We start from the raw sequence: 27,455 nt of genomic DNA, 5'->3' as shown, positions 1-27,455 counted from the left end.
GATAGCATGCCCCATTTATATGTATGTATTATAGCAGATATGGGGAGATTGGATCCCATATGTCAAACTAGATAAGGAACCACAACTCTGTTATCCACATTGATGCTATGATATTAGGTAATTATGTTAACCATGTCTATTGTAGCCTCTTGTTGTAGCATCATCTCTCTCATCTGATTGGCTAGGTGACCGCCCCCTTCCTCCATGTTGCTGCCGTGGCGCTCATGACTCTCTTATCCTGGCCAATTGCCTTGCACTTCTTCCGCATGAACAAGCGGGGTAAGCCATCTCATTGGTCATTGGATTTCATAGCTTAGATGCCATGTTGGACATAATTGTGTTCATATTTTTCAAACATTAGTGAGCTGAGGGTGAGCAGGTTGCATTTGCAATGTATGCACAAAACATGACTTATCATTTGTGTGTGTGTGTGTGTGTGTGTGTGTGTGTGTGTGTGTGTGTGTGTGTGTGTGTGTGTGTGTGTGTGTGTGTGTGTGTGTGTGTGTGTGTGTGTGTGTGTGTGTGTGTGTGTGTGTGTTCTCAGTGCGCCAGGTGGCTATCCTGGGTCTGTACCTGTCTGTTCTGTTCTCTCTGTACCTGGTCCCTCTGGGGATGTACTCCCCATGCATTAAAGAAGCTGGCACCCTGGGCCCGCCCCCCTCTCTGATTGGACACAGGGGAGCACCAATGGTGAGCCTGGAAGAGGCTAGATATTCAGCACTTTATACAGCTATTGACAAATGACGAAGTAAACATACTTAAACTTAATGTAATAAACCATGATCATGTATTCATCAAATATACTACAAAAATGAGACCATATTGCAGACAAAAATACTTGGATAATGGCAAACACATTCTGGATTAATCTAGCTAGAATGAATCACAGAACACCACTGGAGCACGATATTACAATGTCCATACTTTAAACTAGGACATCCCCTGCTTCCAAAACAGCACTGTCGCTTATATGTAGGTCATGGCAGACTCAGGGCAACACTGACCTATTTAAAAATGCAGAAAGATGCAAAAGAGATGCAAATTAAATAAGCCAATTAGATCTTGATCAACCGTTATTTTTCTTTGGGGACAATCTGAAAAGAGTGTTTGGAAAACGATAAGGTCCTAGCTGACAGCTTATCCCGTCCTCTTCACCTCTTCACAGAATCCTTTCACGGATCACCATATCACGTAGTCCTCCACACAACACCCGTCTTGTCAAACAGCAGTGTGCCGTGTACGGGACTGTCAGCCGATCATTTTACGTGATGTTGGTTTTTATTGTAATGTAGGCGTCATCGCCTTTTATCAGCTCCAGTATAAAAACTGATATAAACCTCCTGGGCAGTCATAAAATAGTTATTCTGAGTTAAATCTGTCTCTTTTCCATCCATTAATTGTGTGTGTGTGTGTGTGTGTGTGTGTGTGTGTGTGTGCAGTTGGCTCCTGAGAACACTCTCCTATCGTTTGAGAAAGCAGTGGAGGTGGGTGGTGAAGGCCTGGAGACCGACATAAGGATCAGGTGAAGACAACAACAGTCCCCATTATTCATCGTACAACTATGTCATGTGCTTCATCCACACACATATCCACTGATATCATTCACAGCATGTAAATGGTTTGCTAAGCCACTTCATTGACCTCATTCAAACAGGACGTGGAACATATGGTCCGTACAGGCCGGATAGTCTAGTTGGGGTGTTTGACCCCCAGGCGAAAGGTATTGGGTTTGAATCCCAATGTCTGCCTTAAGGTGTCCATGACCAAGATGCCCTGACCCCTCCCTGCTCTCTAAGGACATGTATCTTGGATAAAGCGTCTGCTAAACTATCCCGATAACTATATCTGTATTGAATCATTGAAATGAGTGGCCCAGTCGGATGTGTTCCAGTGCTAATCACAGAGGTCAGAGGTTAGCCTGGCCACCTGCCTCGGTGCCAAGGAGCTTAACACGCGCTAATCCAATTAGCTGCTAGCGTAGCCATTAGCCGTAGCACACGAGTGACGGATAGTGTTAACCTGCCTTGATCAAAATGGGGAATCGGCATGACTCAGTGTAATCTAGGTGTGGCTGGCTATCCATGTAATTATCTGTGTGTGTGTGTGTGTGTGTGTGTGAGTATTAAGGTATGACAAATGGATTTGTGTGTTGATGTGTTGGCATCAATAAATAGGCTCACCTTGCAATTACGCTGTGAAAAACAATTCGATGAAAACAACAATTTGACATGAAACAGGCAAGGGTTGTGTGTTTTTTTGTATGGGTTAGCGTACACGTGCATGCTTCCACACATGCATGTGTATGCTCACACCCATTGCTGTGCGTGTGTCAGTGTGTGTGTTGGTAGCACACATCAACAAGATGAAGGATTGTATGAAAGCCACTCTGTGTGAGTGCTGCTGTGTGCTGAGTGGGCCACATGTTCATCGATGACTTTAATCATCTGTTCCTCTTGTCTCCTCTGTCCTCCTCTTCATGTTCCCACACTCGGACTCTATCCCTCCCTCCTCTCCATCCTCCCTCCTCCTCTTATGATTACCTCCCACATAAACCTCCTACACACACACACGCACACACACACACACACACACACACACACGTGTCTACAGTTACGACGGCGTTCCCTTCCTGATGCACGACTCCACCCTGCGGAGGACCACGGACGTGGACAAGGTGTTCCCCAACCGCACGCTGCAGGACGCCTCGCTGTTCACCTGGGCTGAGCTGCAGCAGCTCAACGCCGGCAACTGGTTCCTCTCGGTGAGACGCACACACACAGGGAACACACGCCGACAAGCACACCCTGCATGCACAAAAAGGGAAATTGCCGTCTACAGATCAGAGACGGAGAGGAACACACAGCTACAAAGACAAGCCCAAATATGAATGACACAGACACGCACGCACAGATGCAACACTAGAAAAACAAGATAAAAGAGAGACAATGCTTTTATATGCACGGTTAATGCTTAAAAAACACCTTCAGGACATTCTCATTGTTGAATGCTGTGGTTATGAGCTTGGGAGATACAAGTCTAAATATTTCCTTCTTTCTCCTCCCCCCCTTCCTCGTCCCAGAGGGACCCGTTCGGTACGGGCTCCTCTCTGAGCGAGACGGAGCGCTCCAGCATCCAGAACCAGTCCATCCCCTCCCTGGCCCAGTTCCTGGAGGTGGCAGCGGGCAGTGGCAGACTGGTTCTGTTTGACCTGCGCAGGCCACCGTCCGGCCACCCTTACAACATGTCCTTCATCAACACCACTCTGCAGGTGGTCCGGGACCACATCAACTCCTCTCAGGTCAGCCCTTGTTCAGACATGTTGGGTCGTTTTGCTATTTGTTTGTTTCTAAATGTTGGATGTGAAACAGTTTTTTTTGGAACAATGGAACATTGTTGATTATTTATTAAAGTTGAATTATTAAAGTTGCAGTCTGTCACATTTCCACTAGCTCATAGTTAGAAATGACATAACTGTAGTCAATGCTGATTGGTAGCGATTTCAATAATTGTTATCAATAAAGTCACATCCTACCAAACAGCAAAACATCATCTGGTCCAAAATACTTACTGCTTACAACATTGTGTGTGTGTGTGTGTGTGTTTGTGTGTGTGTGTCTCTCTCGTTGTATGTTTGTGTCTCTGTATGTGTGTCTCTGTGTGAGTGTAGGTGCTGTGGCTGCCCTCGGAGGACCGGGAAATGGTCCAGGCTGTGGACCCAGAGCTCCAGCAGACGGCAGAGGAGAGGGGCCCAGTTCAGAACCTGACAGACAGGCACATCCGCAGGCTCAACCTGCCCTACAGCTCCATGTCCGAGCAGCAGATCAGGTTGGTTGATGCTCCGGTCGGTTAGAATGGATGACTGCCAGCTGAGTTTGAATCCCCAATGTCCGAATTCTTCCTTCTTGAGCATCTGCTAAATTTTTCTTGAGCATCTGCTAAATGACTCAATATGGATGAAAAAAACATATATGTGCTATATTTCAAAAGTATTATGATTCTTTTATTTTATAATTCCTTTATCAGTTATTTCAATACATAAAGTATTTTAATATCTTTATATTTTGACTATATTCAGCATCTTAAGATCAATATTGGCATCACAACAGGAATTCATCTTTTTTTAAAACACTGACTTTGATATAGTCAACATCGTTATTTGAATGCTTTCATTGTCATTCAAACACTGACACTGCTGATTACATCTTGACCAGAGAAGTCTCTTAAATGTATTCAACTGCTCTACACCAAGTCATTGCCCTGCATCTCCAGCTTGTCGGTTCTGTCTAGAACAGCACAACATTTCCTCTGTCATATTTTCATATTCAGCTCATATCTGTAGTTCACAGACTAACAGATGATCATTAGACTTCAAAGGCTGGGCTCACACTTTGATCTCACCCCATCAACCTCTCAGAGTGACTGAAACGGAAGCATTGTGTGTGTGTGTGTGTGTGTGTGTGTGTGTGTGTGTGTGTGTGTGTCTTTCAGTTGGTCTCGGTGCCCTCTTCTTCCTCTTGCCTCCTGCTCTCACATCTTCTCCTCTTTTCACCCTCCATCCCTTGCGTTTCCGTTCTTTCCTCCTCCCTCTGATTCCATGGCGCTCTCTCTGCCTCCTTTTTGATACTTGTCTCTCTATGTTAATCGCAACACGCTCTAACGATGTGAATGTTGTAAATTATACAGCCCTCTCACTCTCTCTCCCTCTCTTATTTCCCTCTCGCTCTTTTATTTCTCTCCAGCCATCCTAAGAGGCTTTAGTGATGTGGACGTGGAAATTGATTGAGCTTAATTCTTAAAGATCTCTCTCTCTCGCTCCCTCTCTGTTTGTACTGTGTGCCTCTATTCATCATATTCATATCAACAGGCTGTAGCAATAGGAATGCCGAAAATGATACTACAGCCTGTGCTTTTAAGATCAACATCTCACTCTCACTCGCAATCTCGCAAATCTATTCAATTCAAAGTTGCTTTATTGCCATGGGAAATAAACATTTTCATTTTCAAAGGAGTTACCAAATGCATTTTCCCATTCTCTCTGTGTCTCCCTCTCTCTCTCTCTCTCTCTCTCTCTCTCTCTCTCTCTCTCTCTCTATGTCTCTCTCTCTCTCTCTCTCTCTCTCCCCCTGCAGTAAGTACTGGTCGGTGAACATCAGTACTAACCTGTTTGTGATCAGCCAGCCCTGGCTCTACTCGCTGGCCTGGTGCGCTGGCGTCCACTCCATCACTACCAACTCTATCCATCTGCTGTCCCACCTCAGACAGCCCCTCTTCCTCATGGTGAGACTGCCCATCCGCCTGTCTGTCTGGTTGGCTTACTGTATGTCCATCTAGCTCTATATCTGTCTGTTTATGTTTCTGGCCAACTGCTTTGCATTTTATTACTTTATTACATTTTATAGAGAAGAATAAAATACTAATGATGATAATACTTGAATACATGAAAATGTGTAAATATAATACTGATGAAAATTCAGGGAGAGTAAGAAAATAAAGTGCAAAGGATAAACATTATGCTGTTGCGTTCAATGTGCTCTCTCTCTCCCTCCCTCTGTCTCTCTCTCCCTCTGTCCATGTTTCTCTGCAGACCCCAGAGGAGTACAGTCTGATGTGGATACTGACCGACGTTTCGTCCACTTTCCTCATCACTGCCGTCTTCATATTCCACTGGTGCGGGATTATCACACACGCACACACCTGCACGCATGCACATACATATGTGCACACACATGACCACACACATACATAGATACACATACAATGCACATTTGTATTCCATACAAAGCCGGCTCTATCACCTATTCACAAACTATCTTTACTTTGTGTGTGTGTGTATGTTTGTGTTTTTTTATACCATTGTGGTTGTTTATGTAATTTGTCCTTATAACCTTTTTTAGATTCTCTCTGCTTTCACACCTGGGTCTCATTTCAACACCTGGGTCTCTCTCACTCTCGCTCTTGCTCAAACTCACACGCCTGAACATGCACACGCAGCATCAATGATGATCAAAGTTAACTGGACACCAAAATGTCTCTGTTGCAATCAACAGAACGCACATACAAAGAGATACACGCGCACACACACGCACGCGCAAACACACACTTCAGTTCACAGGGTTCAGGTGTTCTCATATAGTAATACACTCACACACAATTTCTGACCCTAAAAAACGAGTGCTGCTGCAAATATCAAAGCTCTTCCACACACACACACACACACACACACACACACACACACACACACACACAGACAGATTCCCTGACCACACACTCCCAGGTCACGCATCCACTGGTCTGATCTCTGTGGGGTCTGTGATGTGTTGTTGTAGGTGGAGAGAGAGAGGTCTGCCCTTCTGGTCCGGTAGTCGCCAGGCCCACGAGACCGGCCCCTACAGCAAGTTCAGGACGGGTAGGATGATAACATCTGTTTCCCTGTGGTCCTGCATGTAGTCCCGGTCGGACCCTGGAGGAGTCCCACCGCTGGGGGCTTGATCAAATGTCTCCAATAGGAATACTTGGAGCTGCTCTGTAGTGTTGCATTACAAATGTGCCCATCGCCTTCTGTATTACTGTCTTAAGGAGAGAAGCCAATTGGCTATGCAATGCAAAATATAGATGGTTGTCAGAATACCCCGTTAAAATAGACATTGAGTTGAAAAACATGCATCACATAATGATGAACCCACCTTTATACCACCCTATATATTTTTCAATATCAGAATCAAAAGAGCTCATGCGACACAACAGGCAATAAAGCTGGACCTCCAAGGAGAGACTTCTCAGTGGTCTTTAGACTGCAGGCTAGCATACTCTTGTTTTATTGTCGTTTAATCGGTGCATGCTCTTTGTTTGTGTTTCTCTGCATACATTCATTTTGATGTGTGTGTGTGTGTGTGTGTGTGTGTGTATGTGTATGTGTATGTGTATGTGTATGTGTGTGTGTGTGTGTGTGTGTGTGTGTGTGTGTGTGTGTGTGTGTGTGTGTGCCAGACTCGTCAGAGGCGATCTGTATTCATTGGAACCAGCGCCATTCCATCTCTCCCAGTGAGACGCTGGTCTCCCTTCCTATGACCTTCGACCCTTGATCCCCCTGCACGTACTTCCTGCATGTCAACCAATCAAAATCCTGTGTGTGTGGCTCCGCACCAAGTCCTGCCTTACAGCCAGACAAGCCTCCGTTCAGCCGTACGAGACCGCTATGTGGGGGGGGGGTGGGGGGGATTGAAACCAAGAGGGGAACTTTGAGTCTCATGATGACCGGAAGCTTTCTGTTCCCCAGACAGCCCTGCACGGTCCCTGCTGAAAGCCTGTGTTGGTGTACTGTCACTACAATGCCTGTATGTTCTCGTCCTTCACTGAAACTCTGCCTGTTCCTTTCCTCTGCACGGCTTGCATCCACGCATGTTTGTCCGACCCTCAGTTCTCCCGTTGACCGCTGTCTATCGCATGCATCGGCGCCAAACCTACCCCCCCTTTGAACATCCTCACTTTGACCATTACTGGAACCCCCTATCTCTTTACTTATATCTTGTCTGTTTACTATACTCCTCAAGATCACACTCTGCACGACTTGCACTACACTACCCACAATGCCCCATGCCGGGTTGAACTCTCAACAGAAACCTTTTCCTCCGACTTTGCAGAGCTGAGCGACGTTTGGTCCGTCTCGAACGTCGTCATCCGCCCGGAACCGCAGTGCTCCCCCACACAGCCAGCCGCCCCCCACCTACCCACCATCACAGAGGAGTGACTCACACACAGAGAGGGGGAGAGGGGGAGGGGGAGAGACGGGGAGAGGAAAATATACTTTTAGTATAAGAAATATACTTTTTTATATTTAAAAACGCAAGAAAAAGCACGGGGGGATAATAAATGACGGATAGAAAAATGACGACAGAATACTTGGATTTGAGAATATAATTCATAGCGGTCACTCTTCATTCTCTTTTTCTCAACGCTTTCATCCGAAGGCTGATGGTCTACTGAAAAATGCCTGAGCTGTCAAACCTCGTCCCGTTTAAGATGGGATTTACAGGCTAATTATGGGTCCACGTTGCTATGGGGGCCATTTCTAAACTTAGGAAGCTTCCATTTCAATGCTAGCTAATGGGATTTTTCTATAATATCTTATGATATATAGAAGCCGGGAACTGGGCCACATTTGAAAATATACATAATTGGTTTTCGTTAAAAGTACCAAATAAAGTTATGAACCAGAAGAGACGTAAACATGCTTGGCTAGGGACAACAATAAAAAAAATTGCTTTATATGAATTGCTGTCATTGGCTCCATTTTGAGTCTATACTTTATTAAAAACCCTGATATTCAAATAGATACAAATAACACAAAATGGCTGCCATGAACATTTCCTCTCAGAGGAGAAAAACAAGGAAAATCTTGAATCAAAGTGATGGTCCGGTCTTATCTGGAGCCAAACATCAGACTCATTGCCACCCCCTGTGGTAAAATTTGGACTTGCAGCTACTGAAAGATACCCTGGAAAAGAACAGAAAATCCTTAGTATGGACATAAGTTGCGTAAAAGAAAAGCCTGTTATCCTTTTCATTTGCGATACTGGCAAGATGAATGTATTTTGTCCCCCCAAATATTTAATTTGTTGTCTTAAACTGAAAATGTATATTTATGCAGGGCTAGATTGCCCGAAAGCAAAAATACCTACTGTACTATTTATTTGTTGCATCATAGGTTATTAACCACAATGAAGATTTTGGGGTTTTTAATCAACGTGTAAATTGACAGTTGGGTCAATTTACATAAGACGAGTGGAACACCATCTGGTCTAAACTGGGCTGGGGACCGAGAAACTTAACTGGATTAAACTGGACTGAGAAAGTGTGAATCATAAAGTATTGTGTGTGTGTGTGTGTGTGTGTGTGTGTGTGTGTGTGTGTGTGTGTGTGTGTGTGTGTGTGTGTGTGTGTGTGTGTGTGTGTGTGTGTGTGTGTGTGTGTGTGTGTGTGTGTGTGTGTGTGTGTGTGTGAGGGAAACCGAGAAGGATGTTCCTAGTGGGTGAGGGCTGCATCGCATGACCTTAAGAGGTTCTCCTCATCGCATGGTGGCCATACCATCTGCTTCTTACACTCCTGCTAACCTGTAGTAGTAGTAGACCACTTCTCCTCATGGGCCCTCGTAGGAGCAAGGAATAGAGTTCTTCAACTATACATTTTTTTCCTTTGTTTTGATATCCCAAACTAGTTTAGTGATCCTTAAAGGATTGATTTTAGCTTGTTGCACAGATTTGAGTTGTTTATGTTCGCTAAGTGCCATTAAGAATGACCCCTGCTTTGTTTTTACCCAGTACCTGTACCAGTACCTTCAGGAATTGATCACAGCACATTGGTTTAGAAATCCGTCATAGCATAGATTTCATGTTGGCCTATCTGGTAATACCGCAAATAAATACAATACAGGGACTACTGGACCTATCCACTTGAATGGTAGAACAATGTATGTAGTAGACCTCGACATGTACATAATTCTATGTACATTCTGTATTCTGTATCTATTACCATGTAGTACTGACTAACTAGTCTGGTCAATTTGCTGGATTTAACGACGCTATGTGTGTATATGTGCTCAGTTTAGACAGTGTTTAATCATGTAAAACCAACCAGAAAACCCAAACAGAACAAAACGGTGATCGCATATTACAGACGCAATAGTTTCCACTGCTAAATATTGTGACAATATTCAGAAGTATTTGACTACTCGTACTTTTGGTCAAGTGAAAGGCATAACGGCTCTTTCCCTTTTTCTCTCTAGATATCATTTAGTTTGAAGTAATGTTCACATTTGTCTGGTTGTACACTGAGACAGTCTTTGATACATCCTCAGTGAAAGTATATGTGAATAGTCCTTCCAACTGAAGGAACAATGTATTAAAAATTGTGCTTGGCAACTTTAATGTACAACCATACAAATGGCTGCTTAGATTGCGTTTAATGTCATTCTTGAATATGTTGTCAAATGTACCATCATATTCTGTACCAAAGTCATTGTTTAAGAAAAAAAGTTTGGTCAATACAACTGCTTAATTTTGTCTACTCCTTTCTTGTTGCTGATTATTCAATGTTATGTCAGTGGGACTAGCTACACCCATCGGAAATTGATCAACAACTTCCCAGGACTGTGCTGTTAACCTTTCCAAAGCAGCAGATCCGAACTGTCCTTAGTAACAACTCTGAACTTTCAACTTTCCTAAGCAGCAACTCTGAACTTTCAACTTTCCTTAGCAACAACTCTTAACTGTCCTTCAACTCTGGCTCTGAGGCAGAGTGGTCGACAGCTGTAGAAACATCAACTCCACGGTCCTCAATCAGTAGCTGAGCAAAGTGAATGTGGGATTCACTTTCTAAACAAAGGGTTCCTTCAAATGCAGTAGGATTCAACATACTTGAAAACATAATTAATTCTGTAACCCTATGTTTATAAATGTATGTGAAGTGTCAGGGGTCAACATTCATTGTTCACATTCACATTATTTAATACCGTGGGCACCATTAGAGGTTTAACAACATTAGAGGAAACTGCTTCATTAAGTGTACAAATAGGCTATTTATAGACTTGTCTCAGTATTTCCCTGTAATGTAAAAGAGATTTATGACAATTTCTTCTTGCTCCCTAAATCGGTGATCTTCTGTAACTGAAAGTATCACTTATTAACTCACCAGCTCACCCAGCAAGTGCCACAGACAACACAACATGGACAAATGAATTTATTCAGACACCTCACTGTAACAACATGACGGTCAAAGACTGTACAAAAAGCCGTTAAGGCTCACATAAGGAATGCTGGGACATGGTTTTGAAGTAGAAAAACAAACAAATGAAGGCAGTACATATAGAGACAGTAAAACAAAAGAATGAAAAAAAGAAATCACGAGATGGACATTAAATACATCAATTCAATATATTAAAGATTTTAGTAGTGCTTAGACATTGTTAGACTTCTCTTAAATTGAATCCTTAAATTAACGTAACTGCCCCGAAATGTCTCCAAGCTAGAGGCTGGGAGTATTAAGTTGACTATTTTAAAAGGCTAGTACATGATTACCTATACATTAGCACTGTCCGATAGGAGAAGGATTGGTCGTTGACATCTTTTAACTGAACTCTATGAATAAATGGGCTTGTATAAAAACCTTCTTTGAGGACAACTTCCTTGACAACAGTGCTCAACAAAAGTAAGCTCAAAAAATGAAAACTGAACTGAGTTTGTTAGAAGCAGTTTGCTGCTTTGAGGGCTATATTTCACCTTCCTAGGATCTATTCCCCATCAGACAGAGACTGAAGCTCATCTTCATACTATTTAAAATACAGCCGGTGGGTTTTTGTCCGCCACTGAATGTTCCATAGTATGGATCAGGTAATGGATCATTGCCTATGTTGGTTCTCCCGATGGGCGGTGTGGCTCTATGTCTGATCCTCATCCAGAAGTAGGGCAGCGTCTGCATGGACGAGGAGGAGGAGTGGGGCGGGTCTTCTAGAGGTAGTCGTCCTCGCTGGAGGGCTCGTCCTCGTAGAAGTTGTAGTAACCGCTGCTGGGGCCTTGGCTCGGGCCCTCGCCAGGGTCGCTGCTCGCCGCCGAACTCTCCGCGGTGAACTTTGACCCCACCGAGCTAGGCGAAGGACTGCGGCTCATCTGCCACAGCTTGTAGGCGAAGGTCCGCCCCCAGCTGCAGGGATGGCCAATGGGACGCAGGAGCCGGATGAGATCGGCCGCCTCCTGCCAATAAGACGTTCACTTGTTGTGACTCCGCCCAGAGCGCTGCTTGCTCATGGTGGTCAGCATCTGGCTGATGTAGGAGGTCAGCAGGTCGTCCATCTTGTAGCCCTGTGGACCAAACACACGCACAAACACACACGTACACACTGTATTAATGGAAAGGTATGCGGAAATAAATCACTGAAATACTGGAAAATACCTCTTCACTAAATAGAACAGTTTAGTTAATTCTAAGAGGGTTGGTGACACTGCGCCTTAAAATCAATGAAAATCAATGTTTCTCCTTCTCAAAAGTTAGAATTTCGAATAATCAACTAAATCTCTTGATTTGAGTCCACAATGTTGCTTCAGTGTGGTGTGTGTTGGTGTGTGTGTGGCTCACCAGCGAGGTCTCACAGAGCAGCTTGCTCCCTCGGACCAGGTTGCCGATGGTGATGTGGAAGTAGGTGTTCCCACTGCTCCAGTTGGAGATCTTAGTGAAGGGGTGAGTGTTCAGGATGTCCTGCACACACACACACACACACACAAATATATATACACACACACACACACACACAGAAAGAAATGGATAAAAAAACTATTTATAGAAAACTAAAATGCATTTATAAATTGAAAATGAACTGGTACTGCTTCCCACAGAGCAGCGACGGTGAAACACCAAATGGGTTTCCTCCCCTTGATTAGCCCATCAGCGCTCGAGTCTGACTCTGCTGGAGCTTGTGAGGAGGCTCAGCATGCAGCTTGTGTTGCTAGCTAGTAGGCCTGGGCAATAAAACAATAAATGATCGTATCGTGATAGACTGCATTGATCAATATCAATATAAAACATGTTCAATATATGTCGATAAGAGAATGGATCACCGAATCTAGCAGCTGGGTTTGTTTGTTTGTACAAACACGGTTCCATACTTATTTACAATATTTGAGTGTTTTTCATTGTTGTATTGGAGTATTTATCAATGAAGATCAGTGGAAGGTCATATTAAGTGTTCAACAGAAGTGTTTAAATCAATTCCTAGTCTTTTTAGGTCATTAAAATTATCAATAGTTATCGATATCGATCAATATGATCAAGTTATATCGTGATATGTCTTTCAGCCATATCGCCCAGGCCTACTAGCTAGCTTCATACGCAGGTTGTTTGGTCGTTTCCATGGAGATGATGATGTACCTTGGTCTTGGGGTCTATGAGGCTGACTCCGTGCTTGTTGATGGCGATCAGCAGAATCTCGGGGAAACTGGGCTCTGTGGTTTGCTAGAGTGACACGATCATATGTCTTTACGTAAATAGAATAAAACATATGATTTGATGTGATAATACGAGAGACGTATTTCAATTGGAAAGGATAAATGACAGGATAAATGATAAAAGAACGGTAAGGTAAAGAAAGAAAGGTACACAAATAAGAAAGGAATGATTCACAGACACACATGGCTGCCAGTCTCACCTTGACCTCAAAGAAGGCGGAGCCAAAGGTCGGCCATTTGTAGATGAGCTTCAGGAACATGAGTTTGGCCTCGTCCCGCGATTTCCCCGACTGCTTGTTAAAGTACGACACTACAGACTACAGTCACCCACAGACACACACGCACAGACAAGCACACACACACACAATCACACGCACATGCACAGACACACACACACACACACGCTTGGTCAACACGGTATTAACCCTTCAAAGTATCACTTTTACAGTTTAGATGGCGCTGGAGTTTTACCCGTTTCCAGTCGTCAGGCGACATCTGTCGGATCAGATCCTGGGGCACGATATCCCGGAGCATCTTCGGGATGGCAGGGAAGTGGGACTTGTCGTCTTCGAACTTGACCCGGTAGATGAGGGCCCCGAGCTGGAAGACCTCCTCCCGGGAACACTTGTGGTACCCACGGAGGTACTTAGGCAGCTCCTGACCCCCCCCACCACCAGGAGGGAGCACCGCAGGAGGGCCACGACAGAGAGGAACACAAGGATGGAGATGACAAAACTAGTCAATGTATATGTGGGGGCAATTAACTACACAACCTAAATAATGGGATGCTTATTCTTTGCATGGCTTTCACAAACAAAAGATTCATGAAGATAATCATTGGCCTCATAGCATTTTGCAGCAGCAATTGCCTAAGTTGTATTTTAAGGTTCATCTTGTATTTAACGTCAAAAATGCCTTAGTCAAAAAGAGGACTTATACATTATATATATACTCAGTTTGGAGTTTGTGCTTTTGAGGTAGGCCATGCAGTTGTGTACGCATAAATATTACAATATTTCTTTGGGCAGCCACACACATTTTAGACTGACCTGTTCACGTCTATTGATTGGTTGTTCTTTCTAACAAACAACACAAACACACCTGGTAGTAGTGAAATATGGAGTCTGCAAAAGCGTCCTTCCCTGGAACCGTCGTGGTCCAGAGTTTCTTCATAAAAAACACCTGGTAGGTCAGGGAGGGGACGATCCCTGCATGGTAGAGCGAGCAAGAGAAACACAGAGCAGAGAGAGAGAGAGACAGACAGACAGACAGAGAAAGAGAGAAGCAGGAGAAGGAGAGAGAGAGCGAGAGAGGGCGAGAGAGACAGTCAGAGAGAGAGAGGGAGGGAGAGGAGAGAAAGATGGAGGATGGAAAATAAGAATGAAAAGTAAAAAGCAGAGGAGAGCGATGGGAGAGAGAGAGAGAGAGAGAGTCCTCAGATAAACTACAACGTGACACCAAGTCCTCAGACAGGCAATGAATAAACTGCGGTCATCACTTGTGGAAAATACTGGAATGGGGACAGAGAATTATGGGCATGGTAACGTAAAGCTTTTAGTGGATCAGGTCGTGGTGGAGCAAGGACACGGGACTCTCAACCCAGGCCTCTGGGGGGGCTCACCTTCTTTAGCCGGCCGGGCTTTCTTGATCCAGTCAGTCAGGTGCCTCACAAAGTCAAAGAAGAAATCTCCCTCTGGTACACTGATGACCTGCAACACACACACACACACACACACACACACACACACACACACAAGCACACACACAGGCAGGCACAGACGCACACACAAACAAGCACACACAATCACACACACAGGCATGCACAGATGCACACAGGCACGCACAAACACACACACACACACACACGCATATAGTGTAAACATACAGACACCCACACAAACAACACAAACACGCAGTTCAAGTTGAATGCCGCCCACTGGGGTGAAACCACCAGAGTCCCCCGGCTGCGCTGTGGGCCGTGTGGTTCTCACCTTATCAGAGATCTTGACGAAGAGACTGAAGCCCTCTGAGGACTTGAGCAGCAGCCTGGTGGATATGTTCAGACAGAAGTCTTTAGCCTTGGTGCTGGACTCCACCTCAAATGCCTGGAGACACACAAACGCACGCACACACACACACCATTACCATCCATTTATACACAGTGACGATGATCTATATATATATATAAATATATATATATATATATATAGGATGTATATGTTTTTACCTCGTCTGTGTCATCTGGAAAGTAGACTTTGTGGAAGATCTGGGTGGTCTTGTGTTGGATGGCCTCCACCTCCACCAGATGAGGAGGGTACTTCCTTGATCCACTCCTGTTGCCATGGCAACGACAGACAACAACAGTGAAATCCACGAAACGCGGAAGTCAGTCCATATGAAATACGAATACGGTATATTGTTGTTAGATGGATGATAAAGGGATTTGGAATAAATCGTTTTTCATTGTGGGTGGATGGTTGGATTGATAATGGATGGATGTGTGATGGATGTAGGGATGAATAGGAGCTATGTAAGGATGGATAAGGATGAATGGATGAATTAGTGGTTAAATGGACGAGAGATATGCAAGATTGGATGGATGAATGATGGATGGATGGATGAATGATGAATGGGTGGATGAATGAATGAGAGGCAATACTTTAAAGGTGCCATGACATTCCACCAGGTGTGGTGTGATTAGCCGTCACAAGCCGTTTTGAAAATCTGCCCCTTATAACTTCATAAGGGGCAGAAAGTGGGCGTGTCCACCTAGATGTGTGCTGGACAGATCAGTCTAGCAGCCTACCCAGTGGACTGTAGCAAACGTTGCTCATCTATCGGTCACACATCTAGGTGGACACGCACACCTGAATAAATGTGTGGATGGAGGATGAATGTGTGGATGGAGGATGAATGTGTGGATGGAGGATGGGTGTGTGGATGGAGGATGGGTGTGTGGATGGAGGATGGGTGTGTGGATGGAGGATGAATGTGTGGATGGAGGATGGGTGTGTGGATGGAGGATGGGTGTGTGGATGGAGGATGAATGTGTGGATGGAGGATGGGTGTGTGGATGGAGGATGGGTGTGTGGATGGAGGATGGGTGTGTGGATGGAGGATGGGTGTGTGGATGGAGGATGGGTGTCTGACCGCAGGGCTTTTTGCAGTCTCTGCATGCAGTCTCCAGCCAGCGGGTGGTGCTTCTTGGAGTGGAGGAAGCGCTGGACGTGAAGCAGTAGGACGTTACTGGGAGGGAACAGACCAGTACACAACCAGAGCAGCTCCCAGCCCTTCTCCTCACTGTACCTACACACACACACACACACACACACACGCAAACACGCAAACACACACACACAAGATAAATCATTCTGCTGCTGAAGGATGCAGTGCGTTTGGTTGCTGTGCATCGATTGGTCAAGTGGTTCTGACCAATCAGCACAGAGGTCTCATTAGGATAATGGTGTGCAGACATTCAAATAGCCGCCCAGGACCAGCTTCAGAGAATCACTGGTTATTGCAAGAAGATGTTATGATTGGCTAAAATGAGTGAAAACACTCTTTTCAGCAAATCAGAGGCAATACTTTAATTACATATTTATAAAAAATAAAATTAAAAAAAGCCTACACTTCAATAGATTTTAAAACAATAATTATTTTTACTGGAAACTGTACCTACATAGAAAAAGGTATATATGTTAAGGAGAACTCAGTATAGTTGTCATGTGTTCTAACATAAAGGTGGTCGGGTGGACTAAACCGTGGCAGCGGACCTACCTGACCTGGTTGACCTATGACCTACCTGACCTGGTTGACCTATGACCTACCTGATGTGGTTGACCTATGACCTACCTGACCTGGTTGACCTATGACCTACCTGACGTGGTTGACCTATGACCTACCTCACCTGGTTGACCTATGACCCACCTGACCTGGTTGACCTATGACCTACCTGACATGGTTGACCCACTTGACGTGGTTGACCTACTTGACGTAGTTGACCTTTGACCTACTTGACGTGGTCGACCTTTGACCTACTGGACGTGGTTGACCTACTGGACGTGGTTGACCTGTGACCTACTGGACGTGGTTGACCTATGACCTACTGGACGTGGTTGACCTTTGACCTACTTGACGTGGTTGTCCGTGAGCTGCTTGATGATCTGGCTGTAGATCTCGTCCTTCAGTGGCTCCGCCTTCAGTGCTCCCTCGAAGATCTGGTCGGTGAGCTCGTTGACGGAGCGGGTCCGTTTGGACGGGTAGTCGCCCATGTACTTCATCATAGGTGGGAACGCCGTCAAGGCCAACAGCAGTGCGCTGGCTTTACCCATCTTATTTTTCTCTCTTGTTGTCCCTCTTTCTCATTGTGTCCTCTAAGGTAACTTTTTAAGTAAACTTATATAGTTAACCATTTAGTTATTTTGTATTTGAGGTGTTAACATTACGGTGTCAAATCTGTATTTTAATGTTATATTTACATCTTATAAAATTGTATATAATACACAACTACCTAATCGCTTGCTCGCTCTCCCTCTCCCTCTCCCTCTCTCTCTCTCTCTCTCTCTCTCTCTCTCTCTCTCTCTCTCTCTCTCCCCCCCTCTCTCTCTCTCCCCCTCCCCCGTGGAGCAGGATATCGATGAAGGACAGGCAGGCGTCCTGGGCCAGCTCCTCGTGGTTGATGACCTTCTTGAGGAGGGGCAGCTTCAGCGGCTCCCGGGTGCAGCTCCACAGCTTGTCCTTCCCCCGGTTCTTGGTGATCATCACCCTGCTCAGGGTGTGCTTGGGAGGGGGTCTGCAGCAGGAGGAGGGGTAACGAAGGGATGGAGAGAGAGAGAGAGAGACAGAGACAGATGACAGAGAGACAGAGAGAGAAGGGGAGAGGGAGAGAGAAGAGAAGCAGAGAGTAAGAAAAGTAACTGTGTGTGTGCGTGTATGTGTGTGTTAATGTATGTTAATTAAGCAATAGATCACGACGAGGCTGTGGTATGTTCTCATTATACCACAGTTAAGGGGCGTTGTCCCTTAACTGTCTGAAGTGAAATCTCATTTCACTGACTGAAGTGATCTATTGCTTTTATAAAACGGTTACGTAAGTATGGCGAAATGAAAGTCATAGACACCCTAAATTTTGAAAAAACGATAAAGTCGGAAAAGCATTTTTTTTTAACAAATACAAAAAAGTAGTCCCTCCTGGCTGCCTGCAAAATGTGCGGCGGTTGCTATGCAACACACTGTAGCGTCCTTCAGAGAGAAGGTTAGAGACGGTAGCTTGGTTTGCCGGCAATTTAGCCTACTATCGAGTTTACTCACCGTGTGCCTATTGCTTTACAACATTTCCACCCTCTCCAGCAATCAACATGTTTTTAGGCTTCAGTGAACTATGCTATTGCTTTTATATATAAATAAACAACAGTTCAAGTTAGGCACGGAGTGATACTGAACTCTGTGTATACGCTCAATATACGCAGTGGCAGACGGAGGGGCGGGCGTACCGAAGTTGCATGATTGCTTCGTGCGTTAGCAGGGAGACCGTCAATGCGTGAGTAATTGGACATCCCAGCGCTGCTATTATGACGGGATTTTTATAAAAACAATATAGATATGGGGAAGAAATATAAAGACGGCATTTTGGGGGCCCCAAAAGGCCTCTATGGGGCCTGGGGCTCCAGGGCCTGGTTTGCTTAACAGTACGGTCCGCTCCTGAATATACAACAGTTGGGAACCAATCAGATCGCTTGATTTAAGCCACCCGTTTTATAATGTGTGATAATCTATGTTAATGTACATGTGCGTGTGTTAATGTGTATACGTTAGTGTGTGTGCATGCATGCTTATGTATGTGTGTGTATATGTGTGTGCGTGCGTGCGTGCGTGCGTGCGTGCGTGCGTGTGTGTGTGTGTGTGTGTGTGCGTGCGTGTGTGTGTGTGTACCTGAAGTAGTCGTAGGAGAACTCCTCCAGCGTGTACGGTTTCATCCTCTCAGAGGAGTCGGGCAGCGCCATGTGAGACACGCGCACAGACTCCTGCCGCTGGTCTGGCGTCATGGTAACCAGCGCCTGATTGGTCAGAATATGGAATTACGCTCATTAGAATATGAATACGCTGGTGAGAATGGAAATACATTAAATAGAAGACCCAATGAATAAGATAACATTTGTTAGATTAAGTTAAATGAAATGAACTCAAACAGACCAACAGATTTACACAAATACAGAGACAGGTGGACAGACACACCACTATATCTGGCTGGGGTTTCGTCATGGTGGGCAGCACATAGACACAATCAGCGGGGAAATCTCCTCTCTGATTGGTCCGCTCGTTGATCCCATGTGCCCAACCAGAGTTGAGCACCTGCTCCCCGGTGTCCTGGTCCAATAGGATCAGGTCTCCCTTCAGGAAGCTCAGGAACGTTGACTCCTCCCCCGCTGGTCATTGAGGGAAAATGTAAATGTTTTGCAAAATAAAGGTTGGAAATAACATTAGGTTTAGTTTGTTATACTGCAAATTGTGCATATTTTTATTGCAATTAAATAACACTGAATAACACACATATTATTCATAACTATAATTATTTTATCTTTCTGACTGACAGTGAATATCTTTAGATACACCTAATTAATTAATGAAGGGAACACCCTCCCTCCAAGACTATCCTCTATTCATCCATTTGAAGGACCTACCTGGATTGGGGTTATCCTGCAGGGCCACCACAAACTTTGACCTCTTCCTCAGGCCTTCCAAGAAGGTCACCACAAGGTCACGGATGTCCTCTGCGTTGTTGGAAGTGAAAGTGTACTCGTCCCCTTTTATGGTCGCCAGGGTGAAGCTCTGGCCCTGTAGCTTCCCTCCCCTGAGAGGGAGAGAGAGGGAGAGAGAGGGAGGGGGAGAGAGAGAGAGAGAGAGAGAGAGAGAGAGAGAGAGAGAGAGAGAGAGAGAGAGAGAGAGAGAGAGAGAGAGAGAGAGAGAGAGAGAGAGAGAGCATTAGAGCGAAAGAGATCGCCCAAATGAGATTGGATTTCAAACATACTGAGAAATAAGAACTTGGTAAAAAAAGAAGAGAGAGAGAGAGAAAGAGAGTAAGAGATTTTTAGAGAGCAAGATGGAGAGAGAGCAAGAGAGAGAGAGAGAGAGAGATAAGAGTAATAACGCGGTGCAGCCAGCCGCGGGCAGGGAGAGAGAGCCCAGATGGCAGGTATAGATGAGGAGGTGGAGAGATTAAAAACAGAACATGGAGGATGGAGAGGATAGGAAAAGGACAGAGCGGCATTTAAGGACTGGAGGTAAACAGAGGGGGGAGATAAAGGTGAAGGAAGAGAGAGAGTAAGAGAGAGAGAGAACCTTCGGCAGGAACCATTATAAAAATAAGAAGAAGAGCCCAATAGATAAAGATGCATGAGGAAGAAGCATATAATGAGAAATGACGGTTATCCAGGAATGACAATATCGCATAAAAGAGATTTGTGGAAGTAATCGGTTTGAGGAAAGCGATAACAATGAGGAAGTATTAAAGTCATCCGATGATTGGACCAGAGCTGACAATGGACTACAACTCCAAACAGCTCTCACTTGCTGCTGGAGACTGCCGTGACGTCTGGGAAAGAGAGTTCCAGGAGGACCTGCTCCTGCTCGTCCACAAAGTAGACTCCGGTCCAGTTGACGGCCACGATGACGTCGTTCTTCGGGAGGCTGGGGCCTGCGGGGAGGAGACATGGGTGCGTAATGTGGGACTTTCATCTCAGTAACAGTCTTTATCGTTCTTTCCACACTGAGAGCGTAGGAAGAGCCTCACCTGAGAACTTGAAGGCCTCGTAGAAGCGGGAGAAGAGCAGTGGCCATTTGTGGCGGGAAAAGTCCACCACCTCCTCCTTCACCTTCTGAGCATCAAACCTCTTCTGGGTGTAGATGGCCTGGTCAGGGAGGGAGGGAGAGGGGAGGGGGAGGGGGAGGGGGAGGGGGAGGGAGGAGGTGAGAGGGAGGAGGGTGAGGGGAGAGGGAGAGGGGGGAGGGAGAGGGTTCAAAGTGATATTCACATCCCTGAATGTACAGAAAACCTCATGAGCGTTAATCCTCTTCCTTAATCCTCTTTGTCATCTTCCCCTCTCCTCTTCCTCCTTTTTTCTATGACATTGTTCCAAATAGCGTTAACCTGTTATTGACTAGTTCTTGTTTACATTCTTAACATTCTTCAAAAATATCTGTGCAGGTTTTTATTTATATTTAAAAAACATGTTAGTCCTAATGTGAAGCAGAGTCTCCTCCATTTGTTACTCAGTTCTTTATTTCTTTATTTCGATCAGAAGGTTCACCAGAAGTAGCTGGAGGGAGCAGAAGGGGGGGGGGGGGGGGGGGGGATGTGGCAGAAGGGAAGGGGGGATGTGGCAGAAGGGAGGGGGGATGTGGCAGAAGGGGAGGGGGGATGTGGCAGAGCCCACCCCAGCGGGGAGTACCTTTTTTGTGGGCGGCCATGATGAGGCCCGGCCCACTTCTCCACGGTGCGGGCGGTGCTGACCTCGCGGTCGGGGATGTAGGACGGGATGAGGCTAAGGAGACGCTCGTGCAGGATCTCAGAGCCGTAGTCCACGTAGTACTGCTGGGACGCCAGCTCTGCCAAGTCATCCTGCAGGGGAGGGGGGGGAGGGGCAGACGGGGGAGAGAGAGGGGGAGGAGGTGGGGGGGGGGACGTTGGAGAGTAGGGAAAAGAGGAGTGCATATTTATGTAAATGGCTGCAAGGAAACTAATCCTGCAAGGTCATCCCGAAGGCTCTGAAGATGTCAGGATAAGTACACTGAATTAAGTAGAGTGCGGCAGCAGTTCTGAACTGTTCTGTAAGCAGTGCTAATATCTTGCATAACCAATCATAGGTGCACAACTGAAATGAACACAACTTTAACAAATAAATACACTGTTTATTTTCCTTTTAAACCACTCTCTCGGGTCTGTCTGTCACAGACGCACTCTGATGACAGCCTTAATAGACAGCACTCACCCTGTCACAGACACACTCTGATGACAGCCTTAATAAACAGCGCTCACCCTGTCACAGACACACTCTGATGACAGCCTTAATAGACAGCGCTCACCCTGTCACAGACACACTCTGATGACAGCCTTAATAGACAGCACTCACCCTGTCACAGCGGTACTCCCCGAACTTGACCCCGCGGATGGTCTGCTGGTAGATGAGGTTGGTGGCCACCATGTCCTCGCTGGGGTCGTGCCAGGGGGTGAAGATCTCCTTCCTGAAGAACAGCCTCCAGGGCGCGTTCCTCTCCTGCGCCCCCCTGCTCCTTGGCGTACTGCTCGCACTGGGACACGGCGTCCATCACGTGGTCGCTCCCGCTGCCCAGGGACGACACCTGGGGGGGCGGAGCCAGGAGGAAGGGGAGGGGGAGGAGGAAGAGGAGGAGGAGGACGGGAAGAGGAGGAGGAGGAGGAGGAGGAAGGGAGGAGAAAGAGGAGGAGGACGGGGAGGAAGAGGAGGAGGAAGAGGAGGAAGGGGAGGAAGAGGAGAAGGAGGAGGAGGGAAGAGGAGGAGGAGGAAGAAGAGGAGGAGTGAAGAGGAGGAAGATGATTGGGGTGAGATGGAGGGCTCCATTCCAGAACCCTTTCTGTGTCTTCTTCTAACTGCTCCTGCTCAAGAGACGAGCAGGAGCAGCTAGTTGTCTAGCCGGAGGAACAGGAGCAATGTGGAAGTGGACGTTCCACATTGCTCCTGGACGCAGGAGTTGGAATGGTGACTCGGCCCTCAGCCCCTGGGACCCACTGAATAAGCCACGATAAATACAGGACCTGCGCGGGTTACAACACTACTCTGATGGGGACGTTCCTCCGCGCTGTCCCAGGTCTGAGGTGTCCCAGGGGAGCGGCGCTCACCTTGTCGAACAGGGCGATGTAGAGGGAGAAGCCGAAGCGGTCCTTCAGGTTGATCTTGTCTGAGAGCGCGCTGCACAGCTCCTGGGCCGTGGTGGCCGAGTCCGTCAGCAGGGTCTTGGTGGTCCCATCCATGAAGGTCACCGGGAGCATGACGGGCTTCTTGGACTTAGTGGCCTAGAGAGGAGGAGGAGAGGAGGAGAGAGGGGAGGAGAGAGACGAGGAGATGGGAAGGGGAGGAGGAGAGAGGGGAGGAGAGAGGGGAGGAGGGCAGGAGGAGAGAGGGGAGGAGAGAGACGAGGAGACGGGAAGGGGAGGAGGAGAGAGGGGAGGAGGGCAGGAGGAGAGAAGGGAGGAGGGGAGGAGGAGAGAGGGGAGGAGAGAGACGAGGAGATGAGAAGGGGAGGAGGAGAGAGGGGAGGAAGGGAGGAGGGGAGGAGGAGAGGAGGAGAGAGGGGAGGAGAAGAGGAGGAGAGAGGGGAGGAGGAGAGAGGGGAGGAGAGAGGGGAGGAGACGGGAAGGGGAGGAGGAGAGAGGGGAGGAGGGCAGGAGGAGAGAGGGGAGGAGGGGAGGAGGAGAGAGGGGAGGAGAGAGACGAGGAGATGAGAAGGGGAGGAGGAGAGGAAGGGAGGAGGAGAGAGGGGAGGAGGGGAGGAGGAGAGAAGGGAGGAGAGAGGAAGAGAAAGGGGAGGAGGGGGGGGTGGAGAGGAGGAAGGGATGAGAGATGATAGGAGAGGAGAGGTGGAGTGCAGGAGGGGAGGAGAGGAGGAGGAAAGAGGAGATGAGAGAGGGGAGGAGAGGGGGGGAGGGGATGGGGAGATGAGATAATAAAAGAGGAGAGGAAAGAAGAGGAGAGGAGAGGGGGAGCAGAGATCAAAGGGGCAGAGGAGAGAGAGGTGGCAGAGTGGGAGAAGGGGAGAGGGGGAGAGGAGGGGAGGGGGGGAGGAGGAGAAGAGTCAAGAGCAACAAGATGAGTGTAGTCGTTCTTTAAGCCTTTTGCCTTTTTCTGTTCATAAACCTTTTTGAAGCGCTTATAATACATTATAAGCCATAATACAACCATAATACATTATAAGAATGTATTGCATTATTTTATTGCAATACAAATCCTGAAGACATTTACTGAAGGTAATAACACATCTGAGTGTGATGAGTTCAGGCCTGGGTTGTGGTGTCTGGTACCTGGAGCTCCAGCCAGGACGGGGGTTGGGTTCTGCTCCCGTTGACGAAGGTCCGCCTCAGCCTCTCCTCACAGTAGGGGGCGTAGCCCGGGGGGCCTCCACTGATGAAGTTCCTCAGGTACTACACACACACACACACACACACACACACACACACACACACACACACACACACACACACACACACACACACACACACACAGTGTGATTCCATGAGACGGTGTGAGTCCATGAGACGGTGTGAGTCCATGAGACCTGTGACCTGTGACCCCCAGGGTCCTGCTGACCTTGAGGAACTTGTCGGAGGGCGCGAAGCAGCCGACGCACAGCGAGATGAGGATCCAGCCGCGCGCGTGGGAGCTCTTAGACGGGTTCTGACTCAGCTGCTTACAGATCTGGCAGTAGATCTCATCCCTGGTGTACACACACACACACACACACACAGTATATATTACTCAATATACTGAATCATTTTCTATTTTTCATAAGCAATTTTCTATGTATTTCAAAAAAGTCATTTGCTCAATGTGTCACATCATGCAAATACTGCGGTTGCATTTAAGAAGTGTGAGAGTGTTAATATGATAATGAGATTGGAGCGTGTTAAAGTGTTAAACAAGTACACACTTCCACACATTTTCATGTGTGTGTGTGTGTGTGTGTGTGTGTGTGTGAATATTTGTGCACACGTGCATTTGTGTGTGCGTCCGGGTATGCGTGGGTATGTGTTAGCGTCCATGCGCGTGTGTGTGTGTGTGTATGTGTCCGTCCTTGTGCGTGTGTGTGCATGCGTGCATGTGCGTCCGTGTGCGTATGTGTGTGTGTGTGGTATGAGTGTGTGTGTGTGTGTGTGCACCTCAGGGCCGGCCTCAGGATCCCGTTGCCGATGATGAAGTGCAGCTTCTCCAGGTTGGAGGTGGGCCGGTCCTCCAGCATGCTGTTCCCGTACTCCCCGTCGTGGAGCCGCTTGGTGACCTGAGGAGGTGGAGGCTTCTGTTACAGATGGCTTCTGTGTTTTAAAGATGCTAAGTCACTGGGCACACTGGCGCCCTCTGGTGGCCAGAGTGAGTATAGCAGTGAGAGAGAGACAGAGAGCATTGGCACGGCGATGAGGTTGTCAACACCAGGTGAGACAAAAACTAATCCGCAAAGCAAGTAGCAACTATGTTCTTAAATGAACCTTTCTTGTTTGTTATGTCAGTCATGAAACCAATAAACAACGTTGGTTTTCCACTTCGACTCAGTATTAGATTTGTGTCAGTTCCTCGCAGTGTAATGTCCCACTATTGGTTAAATTGGAGACCATGATTCCCTGGCTCATAGATGGATTGCTCTCATTCTACAGACATTGGGTCAATTAGCTGCTTCAGACCAAACGCAATCTGCGGTGAAAGTCACGTTGTGGAGCATCAAATGTCCTTAAAATGTTGCCGTACCTCCACCGTTATCTTGGACTTCTTCTTCAGCGTGAGGGACACCATCTTGTGGCGGACGCTGTTCTTCTTGTGACTCTCGTCAGGAGGGGTCTGTGAGTGAGAGAGAGCAGGAACAGCTTTGTCATCATGATCATCCTCATCCCCATCATCATAATCAATATCACCATCATCATGACCATCATCATCATCAATATCACCATCATCATCACCATCATCATCACCATCATCATCACCCTTCATCATCATCACTGTCTCGTCAAAGCTTTATGATCAATGTAGATTACATTTCCATTTAGTCATTTAGCAGAGTGTTAAATCCAAACAGTTTCACAGTTGAGGCTGAGAACATTGTACATTGATTGATTGTACATCAAGGTGTACAATCAATAATGAACTACAACAACAATTCAAACTACTGGCCAGAGTACAGAGTAGCTCACAGTTTCGTTTTGTATTTATTAGTGGTGGTCAAGTGGATAGTAGTCGTTAAGTCAATCTTAGCTATGTCCTAGAAGAACCAACTGCACCAGACAGTGGATGAAATGAGCTGAGAAGTAAACATCTCCAGCTACATGTCCTTAGTCCACCAGTCAGGTTACACGTTCACCTTATGAATAGGACTCCCTATAATACTGACCCCCCCCTCCCCCTGCAGCCCCCCCAGACTGACCTCTCCCCTCCCACACTGACCCTCTCCCCCCACCCCCACACTGACCTCTCCCCCCACCCCCCACACTGACCTCTCTGTCCCCCTGCAGCCCCCACACTGACCTCTCCACCCCCCCCCCACACTGACCTCTCCGTCACCCCACACTGACCTCTCCGTCACCCCCCCCACACTGACCTCATCCCCCCCCACACTGACCTCTCCGTCACCCCCCCCACACTGACCTCTCCGTCACCCCCCCCACACTGACCTCTCCCCCCCCCCACACTGACCTCTCCGTCCCCCCCCACACTGACCTCTCCGTCCCCCCCCACACTGACCTCTCCCCCCCCCCACACTGACCTCTCCCCCCCACACTGACCTCTCCCGTCCCCCCCCAACACTGACCTCTCCCCCCCACACAGACCTCTCCGTCACCCCCCCCACACTGACCTCTCCGTCCCCCTGCAGCGCCTGCAGCTCCCTCTTGTAGGTCTTCTTGCCGAGGGTCTCGTAGATCTTGGTCATCACGGGGATCTTCTCGCTGCCGTCGCTGATGGCCGTGTGGTACTTGGGCTCGGGCAGATCTCCCATGAACCTCAACACCGTGATCCACACCGCCAGCGCCGCCTGCAGGAGGGGGGTCAACAGCCAAGATCTGATGATGGAGAACCTCAATGGCAGAAAGATTTTAAAAAGTTTGGGAAATGAAAGAGAATAAACCATGAAATATTAACACATTGGATAGTCAGAATACTTCTTTGCACGTTCATCAAAAGGGCACACAGGGGGGAAGGGGAACAATGAAGGCATACAAATATTTGTTGCACCACCATGTTTAAGAAAACACGAAAACCAACAAAAACACTGGACAGAGTGGAAGGAAGCTTAAGGAATCAGTACAAGACGTAGACTTTCTGTAGTTATTAGTTATTTATTACTACTCACGCCGTTCCTCACATTCATACTTATGTTCAGATTCAATCACACACTCTGCTCAACGGTCAGAGTCAGAGACAACATCGGCCGGCCAATCACATCCTTTCACCATGTCACAAGCGAATCCAGAGAGGTCACAGCGGGTGAAAGGTGAAAGGTCAAGGCTGCCGTACCAGCTGGTCTCCCTCGTCGTCGTGGAAGAGCAGCGGCTGTTTGAGGGGTCGCCTGACGTAGGTGTGGGAGCTGGGCCCCTGGAAGTAGGTGGCGGAGTACTTGGCAACTTGTACTCGGACAGGTCCTCCTCTTCGTCCTCCGGGAGAGGCAGGGCCTCATCCAGGTCCTCCTCCATCAGCTCCCTGCGGTTACGCTCCAGGTCCTGCACACACACAC

General features: G+C 47.1%; 2 protein-coding genes across 2 annotated transcripts in view; one reads left to right on the top strand and one right to left on the bottom strand.

Moving 5' to 3' along the window:
* Positions 1 to 224: 224 nt before the first annotated feature.
* On the top strand, positions 225 to 7,747 carry gdpd4a (glycerophosphodiester phosphodiesterase domain containing 4a; the record flags this gene model as incomplete). Its single annotated transcript, XM_084467393.1, has 10 exons — positions 225 to 279; positions 545 to 690; positions 1,440 to 1,522; positions 2,611 to 2,761; positions 3,080 to 3,298; positions 3,668 to 3,825; positions 5,130 to 5,277; positions 5,585 to 5,667; positions 6,327 to 6,406; positions 7,641 to 7,747. 10 exons carry the CDS (start codon positions 225 to 227, stop codon positions 7,745 to 7,747), a joined length of 1,230 nt encoding a protein of 409 aa, XP_084323519.1.
* A 2,991-nt stretch (positions 7,748 to 10,738) lies between these two features.
* myo7aa (myosin VIIAa) overlaps positions 10,739 to 27,455 on the bottom strand; it is a gene marked incomplete at its 5' end in the record, with an annotated part of 33,972 nt that continues 17,255 nt past the window's right edge. Inside the window, 30 exon segments of the mRNA XM_084467274.1 lie at positions 10,739 to 11,852; positions 12,127 to 12,246; positions 12,916 to 12,999; positions 13,193 to 13,309; positions 13,464 to 13,649; positions 14,094 to 14,200; positions 14,614 to 14,701; positions 14,984 to 15,097; positions 15,220 to 15,325; positions 16,143 to 16,298; positions 17,124 to 17,309; positions 17,638 to 17,784; positions 18,924 to 19,048; positions 19,227 to 19,417; positions 19,673 to 19,842; positions 20,559 to 20,685; positions 20,782 to 20,899; positions 21,440 to 21,445; positions 21,447 to 21,467; positions 21,469 to 21,609; positions 22,121 to 22,273; positions 22,275 to 22,349; positions 22,867 to 23,040; positions 24,046 to 24,165; positions 24,332 to 24,458; positions 24,901 to 25,019; positions 25,481 to 25,570; positions 26,580 to 26,756; positions 27,239 to 27,345; positions 27,348 to 27,441. Coding sequence (XP_084323400.1) covers positions 11,760 to 11,852; positions 12,127 to 12,246; positions 12,916 to 12,999; positions 13,193 to 13,309; positions 13,464 to 13,649; positions 14,094 to 14,200; positions 14,614 to 14,701; positions 14,984 to 15,097; positions 15,220 to 15,325; positions 16,143 to 16,298; positions 17,124 to 17,309; positions 17,638 to 17,784; positions 18,924 to 19,048; positions 19,227 to 19,417; positions 19,673 to 19,842; positions 20,559 to 20,685; positions 20,782 to 20,899; positions 21,440 to 21,445; positions 21,447 to 21,467; positions 21,469 to 21,609; positions 22,121 to 22,273; positions 22,275 to 22,349; positions 22,867 to 23,040; positions 24,046 to 24,165; positions 24,332 to 24,458; positions 24,901 to 25,019; positions 25,481 to 25,570; positions 26,580 to 26,756; positions 27,239 to 27,345; positions 27,348 to 27,441 — 3,639 coding nt within the window. The 3' untranslated portion in view covers positions 10,739 to 11,759.

Source organism: Micromesistius poutassou (assembly GCF_964030765.1).
Source record: "Micromesistius poutassou genome assembly, chromosome: 4".
NCBI lineage: Eukaryota > Metazoa > Chordata > Actinopteri > Gadiformes > Gadidae > Micromesistius > Micromesistius poutassou.
The sequence above is the reverse complement of the archived record's forward strand: the minus strand, read 5'-3'. Positions and strand labels throughout refer to the sequence as shown.